This window comes from Montipora capricornis, chromosome 1 (assembly GCF_036669925.1).
Source record: "Montipora capricornis isolate CH-2021 chromosome 1, ASM3666992v2, whole genome shotgun sequence".
Classification (NCBI taxonomy): Eukaryota; Metazoa; Cnidaria; class Anthozoa; order Scleractinia; family Acroporidae; genus Montipora; species Montipora capricornis.
The window spans coordinates 18656138-18671137 of record NC_090883.1 but is presented as its reverse complement, the minus strand read 5'-3'; the positions used below and the strand labels follow the sequence as shown (position 1 = coordinate 18671137).

Sequence of the window (15000 nt, the reverse complement as noted above, 5' to 3'; positions counted from 1 at the left end):
AGTGAATTAGTGGATAATAGGGGTGCTTACCATTTGTCGAAAAAAACCGGTTGGGGTTACCGGTTTGTGAGCTTTGCATAATAGTAAGCGATTTTTACCGTTTTCACTGACCTAGCTTGTGCCCAGGCATTCCCTTCCAGCTGTTTCGAATTGGTGCAAATTTCAATTGGCGGAGACAGAGGAGCGGTACTGGAAATAACAACTTGGGTAAATAGTAAGGGGAATTTCTGTCCAACCAATCCGACCGGTCTTTTTTTCGGAAGTTTTCTGGTTGGACCGAAGTGGACCGGACCGTTCCATTTGACTTACAACCGAAATTTCCGGAACTTTTGGCTTAATGGTAGGCATCCTAGGATTCTTTTAAACCAATCACAATCGAGGAAATTGTATTTTTTTATGATTAGGGATTGAAAAGACTCAGTCCAAAACGAGAAAGTGTTGTTAGAAAAAGATCGAAGATAAACAGTCGATCGGCTTGGTTCCAAAAATTAACATATTAAATTCTCTCGACAGTATTCTGTCCTGGGGTGGTTGTTGTTTGGAGGAAACCAATCTTGAAAACGACTGTAAAGGTAAAGGTGCAATTTATTTAACGTCGGAAGTTCCTTTACCCCCCAGAGGGTATTCTCTCAGGAAGCTGACGGTGCGCTTATTTTACCCCCCACCTTCCATCAGTGCTCTGTTTGAAGGATATTTAAAGCTACCTGAACCTACACAGAATGGAAAGAAGTCGAAGTAAGGATGAGGTTAGTAGGGATCGAACTCGGACTCTCTCGCACAGAAGGCCGCGCACGAACCAACTCAGCAACCCTTACTCCTCCTGGATTGAAGAAAAAGGCCACAAGTTATTATCATATTTTTGCAGGTTTTTTGACACTCTCTGATTCGCAGTTTCAGTTCTCTCAAAGTGTTAATAAACTTTCGAATAAATTATCGCAAGATGGGAAATTCGTAAACATACAAAAGCATGTCCTGGGTAGCTGCATGTATGTTGGCTTATTATTATTAGTTTCTATGCTGCAACGCCTCCGCCAAAGGCAGTATATCGTGACACCCGCCACGGCGGGTTACTTCATCTATCATGTAAATGCCAGGCTGAAAAAATAAGAGTGTATATGGAGTGGCGAGTTACCCCACCTCCATGTAAACAGGCCCTTAGTTAATAAATAACTAGGACAGCCAGCTTGTGGTCTCATTTTTGCCATGTAAACGCTTTAAGGTGGGGTAGCCGGCCAACTAGGGGTCGGCTCGTGTCACGATGTACTGCATTTGAAGGAGGCGTCGCAGCATTAAAAGTGATAATAAGAAGCCACAGCACTGAAAAGTTGAAGCAAGAGAAGCTGGTGAAAGTAAAAGAGCATCAACGGCGAAAATGCATCCTTTACCAGCCATTTTTCCAGTTTACGTACTTTGCGACCACGCAATAGTTCCGAAAAAGATCACCCGTGACCCAGGGGTTGTAAGATTGCATGTAAACGCGGGCTAATTTTCGACCCCACCTACCCGAGTAACTCCACCCCCATGTAAACAGGCCCTAATGATGGGAGATACATTTGTGGTCTTTCGTGTCTGGAAACGAAGCCATTACTGTATTGCCATCGGAAAATAACTAATTCACACTATATAACTTTTTACTTCGCGATGTCTTCTTCAGTTGCGATTGGAGAATCTATCGGGTAAACTTTTATTTGTTCGCATATATACCACCCAATAACCCTTGATTGATACATCGAGATATTGATTGTCTATCCTCGCTACTCTTTTTTATCATATCATTATAGGTCGATGACTTAAAGCTAACAATTAACATCTCTTTTAGCAGTTATCGTTTTTGGAGACCATTGGAATTTACAACAGCTAGCTTCTCTCACCAAGGGTTTTCACCTTAGCCAGTTAATGGCCGTTTTTATATTAGAGACGTATAATCCGTCCAGACGAATTATGCGTCTCTCGTGTTATTCGTAAAGACGGGACGAACTACATAAGACGCATTATCCGTGTGGACGAACTTGGGCAAACATTTGTTGTTCGTCTGGTTGTGCGTCTCCAGTATCAATAAAGACGGGCTCAAGACGCTTTATCCGTCTGGACGAATAATCTTCCGATGTGCGTCGTTCAGGCGAACAACGAAAAGATAGTTCGTCTAGACGGATAATGCGTCTCTTGCCCGTCTTTATACAAGAGATGCATAAGCCGAGACGAACAACAGATGTTTGCCCAAGTACGTCCAGACGGACAATGTGTCTCTAGTACCAAAACGACCAATGTCCAGATCTCCGATCGGCGTCACATGGGCAGAAATTAACGTTTTTACTAACACGGGGTATAAGTTAGTCTCAGAAAGTAATCACTACATGTAATTAGGAATTCTAATCGTTCCCTCCCAGTCATAGGCTCCTGGTAATAGGTGATTTTAAATCGAAGTCAAGGCGGCTAATGGCAAGTGGGCAAGAAAACGGAAAAAAATCTCGTCGAGTGTTCATATCCTCCACATGGCGTTAAATTTTGATCATTTCCGTCGTTCTTTTCGGAGAGGACGGAAAAAAATGTACCAAATAAATCAGAACGTGTAAAGTTGTTCTGACGCAATCGCGGTTTAGAAGGTCGACAATCAACAAACCAACCGCATGAGTAAAGCAAAAACAAGTGTAAACAATAGGCGACACCACAGAAGAATTTTCTGCAACGCACGCAAATTTGAAGTTCAGACCGTGGAAATGTAATGAGACGAAGCCAAAGCATGGAAGCAGTGCAGCCCAGAGGTAAGGGCGCTTGATTTGACACCCGGAGATCCCGTTCTGACTACTCGTTGAATTTAATCCTCGTAGTCCCTGGTTCAACTTCTCAGCTGCACTTGTAAATAGCCAGCTGGTTTGCTTCCGGACAACTGGGATTCGTAACAGCTGTCATTGTTGTTCTGTTCCGTCGTTTCATTGATTGTGTTTCATTTAAAATACTCATCCATATTCAATAGCCGTTTTGACCAATCGGATGCATTTCTCTAGACACGTGAGTGAGTTGTTATACCTAGTAATACACCCAACAAACCTAAAAGCCCGGGGAGGGATTTGAAAGTGGCACCAGGGAAATAGTGGGGTAAATAGCTGAACAATGAAATGCAAATGAACATGAAACACAAAGGTGATGCTTCCTGTTCATTTGCTTGTGTATTAAATAGTAAACACGAGGCGCAGCCGTGTGTTTTTTGACCCGATAAAACACGTCCTGCTAGTCTTTTGAACGGCTTCAAAAAATTGTGTCCCTCTGGATTCAAAACAATGGTTCAAATAGACCATTTTCCAATTATCACGGCTGGACTGGATCTAGCATGAAATGGAGGCTAATGCGGGTAAATGTTTTCACAGACAAATTAATTTTCCCGCATTAGCCTCCATTTCATGCTAGATCCAATCCAGCCGTGATAATTCGAAAATGGTCCATTATGAGAGGAGAATATAAGCATACCAGGAAAACAACTATGCATTAACAATATTCTTTATATAAAGAACACGACAGAGGAGTGTTTTCCGGCCAGCTGGGATTCTTAACAGTTGTTGTTGTTGTTGTTGTTCTGTTCCGTCGCTTCACTGATTGTGTTCAAAATAATGACTTGATAAAGCTCATGCACGTGACGTTTTATCGGTGTTTTGATAGGCTGTAAGGCTCACGAATTATTAATGAGTCTTTTTAATGGCCCCGAAAAGCCTCCATGGAGAGTGGTCCATTACTTATGTATAAAAAATGTACAGGTAACGCCCGTATCACCCCAAGGTTGGGGGTTAGTTCCGATAGTTTTTGAACAGTTCAGCAATCTGAAACAATCATGTGGTACTGTACATTTTGGCCAAGTTTGGGAAACGCAACTGCTCTTTTCTGTATTTTCACTCAAACTATCTAAACAGTTAATAGACAAATATCAAAACATCATAAACCTCACTAAAAGAGTTTGGTTAGACTCGATGGCTCATGTGCGAAGTACACTGACTGCATACAACCTGCTAATCACACAAGTTCCTCAAAATGTATTTGACTTGTGAACACTTTGGTCCGCAACCTCTATTGTTTCCTGACCTTTTGCGACAATAATTATTAGACAAAACATTGGAGGCTGAATAACAAAAAACTTGACAAAGATTTTCATTCCCCTTTTCTGGGTTTTTAAAAGTTTTAAAAGTTTACAGGTTTTAAAATAAAACGAATGAGGCACGTTTTATGAAAGATATGTAATTGTATGGAATCCATTATATTATATCTTCCTTCATACTTTTAACATTCTACTCAATAGGGCATAGCGATGGGGGGCCGTGAAGAATACTGCTTTGTTGACTTTTTCCCTTCGGTGGCCGTTTATTTATTTATTTATTTATTTATTTATAGTAGCGAACAAATGAGCCAACGAGCGATCTATTGTTTTTCCTACACAAACATCGCGGTGATGACGCAACACGAAAACCACCTAACATTGCCACAAAGGTCGGTGGCTATTTACTTACAAACCACTTATCCCAAACAGCAACCATGTCAACAAACCTAGAACGAGTAATGACAAAATACGAAGTGGAAGGTAGGAATAAGATTGACTGAACTTGTCATGAAGTCTTTTAACTTGCTCCTTTGTCCTCTCCCGGCTGGAGGAGTTATCAATTATATACGATGCCCTCTTGCATTTCTCCTCCAATGACATTTGAGAATTAATCCTCGTTTCAGCATCTTGTCGAGTGAAGTTATTCCTCTTCATCAAGCGTGTTAGTTGAGAAGTTGGGTCACTGAAAAACAAAAAACAGACAAAGTGAGAAGAACTACGAGTATTTTGACCCCCAACCAAACTTTCATGAGGCAAATGCAATGGTAGATTGTGACACGAAATTAGACTCAATCAATTAAAGCGCGGTAGTTCATCCAAAGAACTGCTAGTTTTGCTAACCTTACTAGACACGAGGTACACAAAAAAGAGAAATTCCAACGCATGAGATGCAAGAATAGATGCCACGATCTTTATCTCAACATGCTTCATACCACAGTTCTCAGATAAGTTTTTCATGTAAATGTATAGAGGTATAATGATAATCACATGATTCTGAGTACAATTTGGAATAAATGAGCACGAGTAAATTTTTTCAAAGACAAACAAAACTGGGCGAGTGCAATTTGTAGTCTTTGAAAAAATTGAGAAGTGCTTATTTATTCCACATTGCACAAGAAAAATCATGTGATTACTTATTAATAATATACATGAAAACATTCGAGATGGTTAAGCAGAAGCAACGCACATGTATCACGCAAAAATTGCACTATAAATTGAGCCATCCAGGGCTCGCATTCGATTGGCTATCTCTGACTGTTTTCTCGTTAACCAATCAGAATGCTTGGTTTATGACTTCTTTTTGCACTGAGTTACTCCTTTTCTGAATTATGGATGTTTCCATTTGCCAGAAAATCTCGGAATATTCGGTGAAAATTTCTATCAGGTGAAAAACGTATTCCATTTAACTTAAGTCCGTTCGGCGCCCGGCGACTACGATTTTAAGGGTGAATAACCTGGAACTTTGAAAACTTGTAAATGGAACACGCGACTACCTTTCCAGAAGTTCCGCTGCTCCCGGAAATTTTCCAGTGGAACGAACCAAAAAGTCGTGTCCATTTACAAACGAGCCGGGATTTCCGGAGATTTTTTGTAAATGGTAAACTTCACAAGTAGAAAGTGGTTCAGCGTTCCCTGTACTTTTATCGACAACTATATTCGTCATCACACAACGGCAACGATATTCGTCATCGCGAGCATAACGCGAGCAGCGTTGTCTACACTTATCGACAACGGCAACTTTGCCAATCAGATTGCGAGATTACACGCAATTGTGGTAAAAAAAAAACCAATACGTTACCTGGAAACTGTATTCCTCTTAGCCAATCAGAATGGAGCAATTTTTTCATTTATATTATTACGTCTAAAACACTTAGTAAGATGTGTTTGCACATGAAGTTCCTTGGAAAAGGACACTAAAGTGTCCCCTTATCATATATTTTGAAAATTCACCTAAGAGTCTAATAATAAGGAAAACACCACACAAGCTAATTTGAAATTAGAGGGGTTTTCAGGCCCGTAGGCAGGATTTTTTACGGGTGGGTGCGATCAGTTGATTATACGGAGCAACGAGCGCCGGAGGCGCTCTTTACTAGGGGGGTCCGGGGGCATGCCCCCCCGGGAAATTTTGAAAATTAAGTTGTCTGAGACTGCATTTCGTGCGTTTTGAAGGTCAGTATGATAGCAATATAGGTCGCTAAAAGCGAACCTAAAAACGTGGATATTTGTCAAATTTTGAACTTCAAAATTGATTTTTTTTGGCAAAGAGAATGCTTTACGTATGTATTTTACAATGTAGAGAATAACAATGCCAATGTCACTATTTAAAAATAACAAAAATAGAAATAAAGTTGTAAATCCGTATTGTTTTTACTACGCAATCAGTGAATTAGAACAGAACAAACAGAACAACACTATTATTTTTTTATAGTATTTATTTTTTTAACAAAAAAGTGGACCTCAGCAGTCTGCGGGGGGGTGCGGGCGCCCCATCGCACCCCCCCCCCCCTCCCTACGGGCCTGGTTTTTATTGTTATATAGTCAATACTTGTTTAATAGAAAAACTCTCCTTCCAATATGGCATACATGAACAGTATTCAAAAAGACAGCACCTACAATTAAATTCTAAAATATCCTCAGAAATGACCTTTTTTGCAATATGAAAGCAATGATGTAAACTACATGTAAATATCTTTCTATCTCTATCCTTACCTGTAGACAACGATGACATATTTTGCCAGGTACAGCCCAACACCTGACTCGTACAGCAGGGGTAAATCAAGAATCACAAACTTATGACCTGAACAATAATATTGGAAACGATTAATTATATTTCTCAACCATTGTTGTTGTTAGAGAATGTATGTCTTGAGTACCAAGTGGACTCCAAAAAGATCGAGTCCCATATGGAATTTGCACCCACAACCCTCCAAGATCTAGCTGGATGCTCTTAACCAGTGGAGACTGTTCGGTGAGTGAGAAGATCTGTGGGCTTTTGACTAGAACTACATTACACAATCACATATAAATCAAGTCAACACAACAATATTATATCAAGTAAAGCTATGATCCTCGCAGTTATGAACGCAATTTTTGTAATTGCGTAAAGAAGCCTGAAAAATTCAGGACTTCAACGGGGTCTGAACCCGTGACCTTGCGATACCGGTGCGACGCTCTAACCAACTGAGCTATGAAGCCACTGACGTTAGGAGCTGGTCATTTGTGGGTTCTAATGTTCATTTCATCGTTGATTCATTCCTCACGGAACCCACAAATTACCAGCTCACAACGTCAGTGGCTTCATACAGTTGATTAGAGCATCGCACCGGTATCGCGAGGTCACGGGTTCAAACCCCGTTGAAGTCCTGAATTTTTCAGGCTTCTTTACGCAATTGTAAAAATTGCGTTCATAACTGCGAGGATCATGATAGCTTCACTTGATTTCATATCCGCAGTTCATATATGATCCATTTCATCATGAGAAGTGAGAGACAATTGTTTTGGGAAGTATCAGAACAGGACAATATAATGGCAGACAGAAGACATAAATTATAAATTACAACGTAACAAACGTCTTTTGTAACGCAACAAAATGGCGGGGCACACGTGCGCCCAGAGCTCAGCAGTTGGTTCTTCTTTGTAGCCTTAATTCTTACTCAATCGATGCTCAAACGGACTTTATCAAAGTACGACGTCAATGTCAATGTGGAACGAAAAACATTGGTGGATTTAATTGACTGTAACAGAGGCAATTTGCAACTCCAGATTACATCTGCGAAGGTGCTACTCTCGCAACGTATCGACTCCATCAACTACTACTCCAACCACGGTGCTACTTATCAATTGGAACTCTTGTTACTTTCTTGTGGTGATATTCACCCGAACCCCGGACATATTCATCAACCGAGAGTTCCTGGCAATAACAACAACAATCCGCCATTACAAAATCGGCAGAGCAGAGCTATGAAATTATCGGTATTTTATGCAAATGCAGGAAGTATCGTCAATAATGTAGCAAAACTGCAAATGGAGATAGCAAGCAACTCATTTGATATTATAGTCCTTACAGAAACACATCTCGACAGTTCCATAAATGATGTTGAAATTTTCGGTAGAGAATATTGTATTTATAGAAGAGATCGCCAGCAAGGAGGTGGTTTCGGCGGAGGAGTTTTAATCGCCACGAAACGCTGCTTCAAAGTTTCCCCAAGAGAAGATCTCGCCTGTGAATCTGAACTACTGTTCATAGCCATAATTCTAGCAAACAACAGGAAAATAGTAATGGGTGTATTTTACAGGCCTCCAAACAGTAACCTCAAGGTTCTAGAAGATCTCCAAAACTCTTTCAGTGACATCAAAACAAACGACACGATACTACTCGGAGATTTCAACTTAAGCGAGATCGACTGGGCAAATAATCGATTGCTGAAGACTTCTGAGCATGATGCGCTACTTATCCAGAGATGCGCTACTTATCCAAGATAACTTCATACATGAGCTAGTGAACGAACCAACGAGAGATAAAAACTTATTGGATATGGTTCTAACCATCAATAATGACTTGGTAAATAATGTAACGGTTGGTGAACCATTCTCGGACCATAATGCTATCACTTTCACTATAAACAGTGCACCATATACAAGTCGTATTTCTAAGAAATACACTTACGCTTTTAATAAAGCAGATTAGAGTCACCTGAAATCTTTATTTAAATACTCTCCATGGGATTTTGCTTTAGCAGGTGAGGACATAAATAACAATTGGACAATGTGGAAGGACATTTTCTTTGCAGCAGTAAACGATCGCATCCCTAAATATAAGCAAAAGAGGAAAACCACAGCGCCCTGGATAACTTAAGACCTCATCAAACTTTGTCGGAAAAAAAAGGAAGTTGTACAAAAGGCAAAAAAGCTGGAAGTGAGGAAGCATGGGCCACTTATCGAGCCCTGAACAACTCACTTAAAAACAAATGTAATTCAGCGAAATGGCAACACCTTAAGGTACTTGCGGACAAAATGAAATCAGAGAACAATCCGAAACCATTCGCCCTTGTCACACGGCGGCCATATTTTCCCGGGAGACCAAAAAAGCTGTTTTACCACGCCAAGCCTCGCAGTGGAAACCATGGGGGTGAGGCTTGGCGTGGTAAAACAAAGCTTTTTTGGTCTCCCTGGACAATATGGCCGCCGTGTGACAAGGGCGAATTCTGGAACTATATAAAATCATTTTGGAAAGGAACAAATGATCTGGTACTGTTAAGAGAAGGCGAAAAAGTAATTACAGATGAATATGGCATTGCACAAGAGATGAATTGTTATTTCTCTTCCGTATTTACTCAAGAACAGAGTAATTTACCAGAATTTGACAACTTCATAGAAGACAAACTCAACAACCTTCTTTGCAATGCAAATGAAGTAGAAATGCCCACAAGTCCCATGGGCCCGACATGATTCCACCCCGCATACTGAAGGAATGTGCACACGAATTGTCAACTTCATTGTGCACATAACTTAACAAGTCATTCACTAGCGGACTAATACCGAAAGAATGGAAAATGGCAAATATAACACCGATACACAAAAAAGGACATAAACATCAAAAAGAGAATTATCGTCAAGTTAGTTTTACATAACACATAGTTTAACACCAAGTTTTAAACCCACATCAATTTGGCTTGTCGAAAGGGAAGTCCACACTTGCACAACTTCTCCGTTGTTTTCACCACTGGTCCTCATCAAGGAACAACTCAAAAACAACAGATGTCGTGTTTTTGGACTTTTCAAAAGCATTTGACAGCGTACCTCACGAGCGCCTGCTACTGAAACTAAACAAATATGGAAATGATGGTCCCTTATGTTATGGTTTAGACACTTCCTAACAAATAGACAACAAAGAGTTGGGATATGTGGAACGTATTCCAACCGTGGACAGCTGTGACATCAGGAGTACCCCAGGGGACTATTCTTGGACCAATTTTGTTCCTAATTTACGTAAATGATATACCGAGCGTTGTTAATTCCTCAGTTAAACTGTTTAATGACGATACAGAGATTTATCGAGAAATAAGCCACGATAGCGACCTCAGCGCTGCAGTCGGACCTGGACTCTTTAGAAGAATGGACAAGAAATTGGCAAGTTAAATTTAATCCCGAGAAATGCGAAGTTATGAGAATCTCATACAAGCAAGACAAAAGTAATCACTAATACTACCTGTCAAATGCAATGTTAAAATGCGTGGACTCCTATAAAGACTTAAGTGTCATTATGTCAAGAGATTTATCCTGGTCAAATCACGTGGACGCTTCAGTAAACAAAGCAAACAAAGTGCTGGGTCTGCTGAAACGTACAGTTGGCAGCAAGAACAGAGAAGTCTTTTCACTAGTTTATAGATCACTTGTAAGACCTCTATTAGAATACAAAAGCCCGGTATGGTCACCCTACCTTGTTAAAGATAAACTGGCCATTGAAAGCATACAACGAAGAGCATCAAGAATTGCCCTTGGGCAAAAACGACACGAGATGTCATAAGAAGAGAGATGCGAATTACTGGGCTGGAGCACGCTTGAGCGTCAAAGAGAATACTTCTCTTTAGTAGAGTGTTATAAGACAGTATTTGAGTTAAACGGGCTAGAATGCCGTGACTATTTTGAGTTCTGTAACAGCCATACAAGATCCAACAATTCATTCAAAATACGTATGAAATCTGCTTTTAAATATTCTTTCTTCGTGAGGATCATTAAGGAATGGAACAACTTACCACAACACCTTCTTGGAAATGACATTAATATTAACAAATTTAAGTACAATTTGAAAAAGTGGATGAACATAAGTTAATTAATCCACCGTTTCTTATCTTTTTTTTTTAATTTTATTTTCTATTTTATCCCTTTATATATACATATATTTTATCCCTTTATATATACATATATTTTTTTGTTTGTTTGTTTGTTTCTATTTTAGGCATGCTCTTTCCTGTTACACAGTAGTTCTAATTTTTGAAATAACTTGTAGATAGTATTTAAATAAATGTAGTTAGGTAGGAGGCTCTTTAATAGGGATAACCTCTGGGTCCTCCATTTCAGGATTGTTTCTGAATTAAGTATTATTATTATCATTTCATCATTAACAATATTATATTATTATTATTATTATTATTATTATTATTATTATTATCGTTATCGTTATCGTTATCATTATTATTATTATGATTATTATTATTATTTTTGAAGTAGTTTTCCTAATGTTGGAATGTAGAGCATTTTGTAGGAGGTAAAAGTCCACGCTATTTAGTATGTTACGTAACTTGTTTGAAATCCTTTCCCTTTCCGCTTCAAGCTTCTATACATGTAGCTCTTTCGATCTTCTCTCAATAGCACTACGGAGGAGATGTTTTCTAATTGCAGTGACATCCTTGGGTGATGTGTTAGGGAGCGAGAAGGAAATAAACTTGGGAAAAACGCGGAGCGACCGGCAATTCTTTAAGAAATTCATGTCTAACTGAGCTTTCCGTACCTTGATGGAAGTCTTCTCCCAATGGCGAAAGTCTGCAATCGACAACTCTCATTCATATTTGGCTGCTAAGTCGTGCACAATATTTCCAAACTTTCGAACTAATAGCAGACAAGAAATAACTTTCAAATAGAAACACACAATTTTAAATTTACAAAACATGTTTCGGATGATCAACATCCATCATCAGTTGTGAATACAAGTGAACTAGTCGGTGTTATATAAAGATAGCTAATAAAATGCATGAGTACTGATTAAATAACAACGTGAATGTGAGATAATAGAAAATACAATGATGAGAAGACAATGGGTATTGGACGAGGAAAATTATTATTATTATTATTATTATTATTATTATTATTATTGTCACTAACCTTGTAATCCGTGGCTTGGCAATTTCTCTAGTAACTCAATGTTGAGAGCACCCAGATCTAGAAATCTCGGAGGGTCGTGGGTTCGTTCGTAATAATAATAATAATAACAATAATATTATTATTATTATTGTTATTGTTATTATTATTATTATTACTGTTGTTGTTTTACTTCTTACTTGTAAATAGCAATTTGCTTGGAATATGTTAATAAAGGGATTATATATGAAAAAAAAATTATTATTATTATTATTATTATTATTATTATTATTATTATTATTATTATTATCACTAACCTTGTAATCCTTGGCTTGCTTGTTTAGTCTCTGAAGAACCGGGTCCAACCTATCGGTACCATAGGTACCAAAGAGTTCACTTGATTGACAGCACCTTTCTCAAGATGCGAGCTGATCCCAGAATTTTTTGGAGCTTATCAATGCTGACTTATTATTATTATTATTATTATTACTATTATTATTAATTTATTATTATTATTATTCTTGTTTTATTATTATTATATATTATTATTATTATTATTATTATTATTATTATTATTAATGGAGTATAAATAACTGCATTAAAGTTATTAAACATCAGAAATAACTGACAACAATTTCTCTAGTAGTTAACTCGATGTTGAGAGCATCCAGATCTAGAAATCTCGGTGGGTCGTGGGTTCAAATCCCACCTGGGACTCGGATTCTTCCTGAGTTCAGTTAGTCATCATAAATTATATTCTCTCTGTGTTTCTTTTATATTTCATGTGCATGTACATGCACTTCTCGCACCTTAGACATTATCCTTACTTCGAAAAAGTATGCTTTCAATCTAAAATATACAATCCCCATACCTTAAGGAAAGTAAGTGAAAAATAATGAAAGAAAACATTTCAACATCTCTACTAACTGTAAGCACCCAGAATGTAACCAGAAAGTTCTAAAACTTGAATCCAAGACATTCACTCATGTCAATTTGGCAATGTTATTAAGACAGGAAACAAAATGATGATATTATAATTTAAGTTGTTCAAATAAATTTCTAAACCTACATGTAACTGACAAACAAAGAAGCAATTTACATGATAAACTGTTGAAACCCTTTCCTCGTAAAACAGGCTCTATCGGCAGACGGTGTAGTGTATGTTCAGTGCATCCTACATGATGTATCTAGCAGTGCAAAGAGTGATGGGATTATTATTAAAAGCATGGCTGATTAGATTCGGAGTGTTTCTGGTGTGGCTTGATAATCCATTGGAATCGGTTTCAATACACGATTAAGACACGACAGACGGGATGCTTCAAAGTTGGGATTTAGTGCAAGACAGTAGTTGTTCTGACATTAAGACCCAATTCCTTACTTACTGTAGCAAGATTTCACTCCTTGCCACATTGTTGATGATTTAATTGAGCATATACTGGTATTGTCTTCCTTACCACTGATAAAGTATTTAACCAGCTTCCAGAAAATTGATTTGAATATTGCAGGATGAGTGCACTGGTTCAGTATTTTCCTTTTGGCTTCATCTCCAAAGACAATCTTGCCTAACTTCTCCCTGTCAATCTCTTCACTTGGCAGTAATATGTCCCTTCCAAAGTTGCTAACAATGGCTTTCCATGCTGCTTTGTAGGGTTCCACAACTACACATATTCAATAATAATAATGACACTTTTGTAGTTATTTCCTCAAGTTGGGTGGAGCTGGAAGTTCTGGTATATACATGTATGCAATATTTTCAATTACATGTAGTAGGTACTTCCCCTGGATGTGGAGTGTTTAGCTACAAGTAGAACTGATTCTTGCCAACATTATCATAATGCAGAATTCTTAAACAGACTATCGCATTGCAGCATTACAGTACAATATCATGCTCTCACACTGAAACTAATTATTTCTTATGAATTTTACTCTTTCCCAAAGGTTACATTCATTGTATGAAAAAAATTAGTGTGTCTCCTTCAATGAATGAGAGAAGTTTATGTTTGAAGTACATTAGACAGAGTTTACTTAGACAGAGTTTTTTTTATGGTATATATATATATATATCTGAGCGAATTTGCTAAAAGGTAGCTACTCGAGTTTTCGCTTGCGCACGGGCACAGCCCGTGTTCAAGCCATTCTGGCCTCTCAACATTCACGGGGCTTGCCCTCAACGCCTGCTTTGCCAAACAGCCCAGGGACAGTTCTAACTGTGACTTGTGTGTCAAAAGCACAGGGCTGGGGGGGTTGCTGCTTTGAGGCTTTAACTGCAGTTAGAGTTTGTGGCCTTGTTAAGTCAGACTTTACACTGTAGCATGTCTTCACTGGCAATTTTTCCTGGACTAGTCTAGGCTTCAATGATAGTTTGCTTTTGATCACCAATTAGAGTGAACCCACACTGTGGTGTGGGTAGGTGATTGTTGGTTGTCTGACCAAAGCACAGGGGTGGGGAGGGTGGCTTTTCTTTAAGTCTGTGACAGTAGCAGAATTGGCTTGTTTTCACAATTTCTGCAGGCACCTTTTGACAAATCCAGTTAGATATATATATATATAATTTTATAAAAAATATATATAACTGTGTCTAACGTCAGACGATTTTGGAATTGTGAAAATGCCAACAGTTCTACATGTGATCACTGGGAGTTAGAGGGCTAACGGGGTCAAGGTGGACATGGTGGTTGCAAGATGACCTTTGGTTGCCCCCAAATTACTAGTGGCAAGTCTCTAACCCTTAAACCCTGGTGCTGGGGAGACGGTAAACCACTGTGACTCACTTGAACACAACTGCACAGTCAGTGGGTGTTTAAGGGGGATGTTGAGATGGCAATTGTAAATGCTTTCAAGAGCTTTCAAAGCTGTATTCTTTGCTGATCTCCCAATATTTCAAAACGTTTTTCTTTGGCATAATTGAATATAAACATTTAAGGAATATTTTTAATAGAAATTTGTGGCCAAGAGGGAATTCCAAGGTAAAATGTCGAACCAACCGGTGGACAATCTTGAGAAAATCCACTAACAGGTGCAAAAATTATCTTAGTTTGCACCAAAAAGATTATCTCTAT

General features: G+C 38.6%; 1 protein-coding gene across 1 annotated transcript in view; it reads right to left on the bottom strand.

Moving 5' to 3' along the window:
• Positions 1 to 3671: 3671 nt before the first annotated feature.
• Positions 3672 to 15000, bottom strand: part of LOC138019519 (dephospho-CoA kinase domain-containing protein-like) — a 13454-nt gene continuing 2125 nt past the window's right edge. Inside the window, exons 2-4 of the mRNA XM_068866376.1 lie at positions 13396 to 13599; positions 6794 to 6881; positions 3672 to 4766 (exon numbers count right to left, since the gene is read on the bottom strand). Coding sequence (XP_068722477.1) covers positions 4490 to 4766; positions 6794 to 6881; positions 13396 to 13599 — 569 coding nt within the window. The 3' untranslated portion in view covers positions 3672 to 4489. The remainder of the gene's footprint in view (positions 4767 to 6793; positions 6882 to 13395; positions 13600 to 15000) is intronic.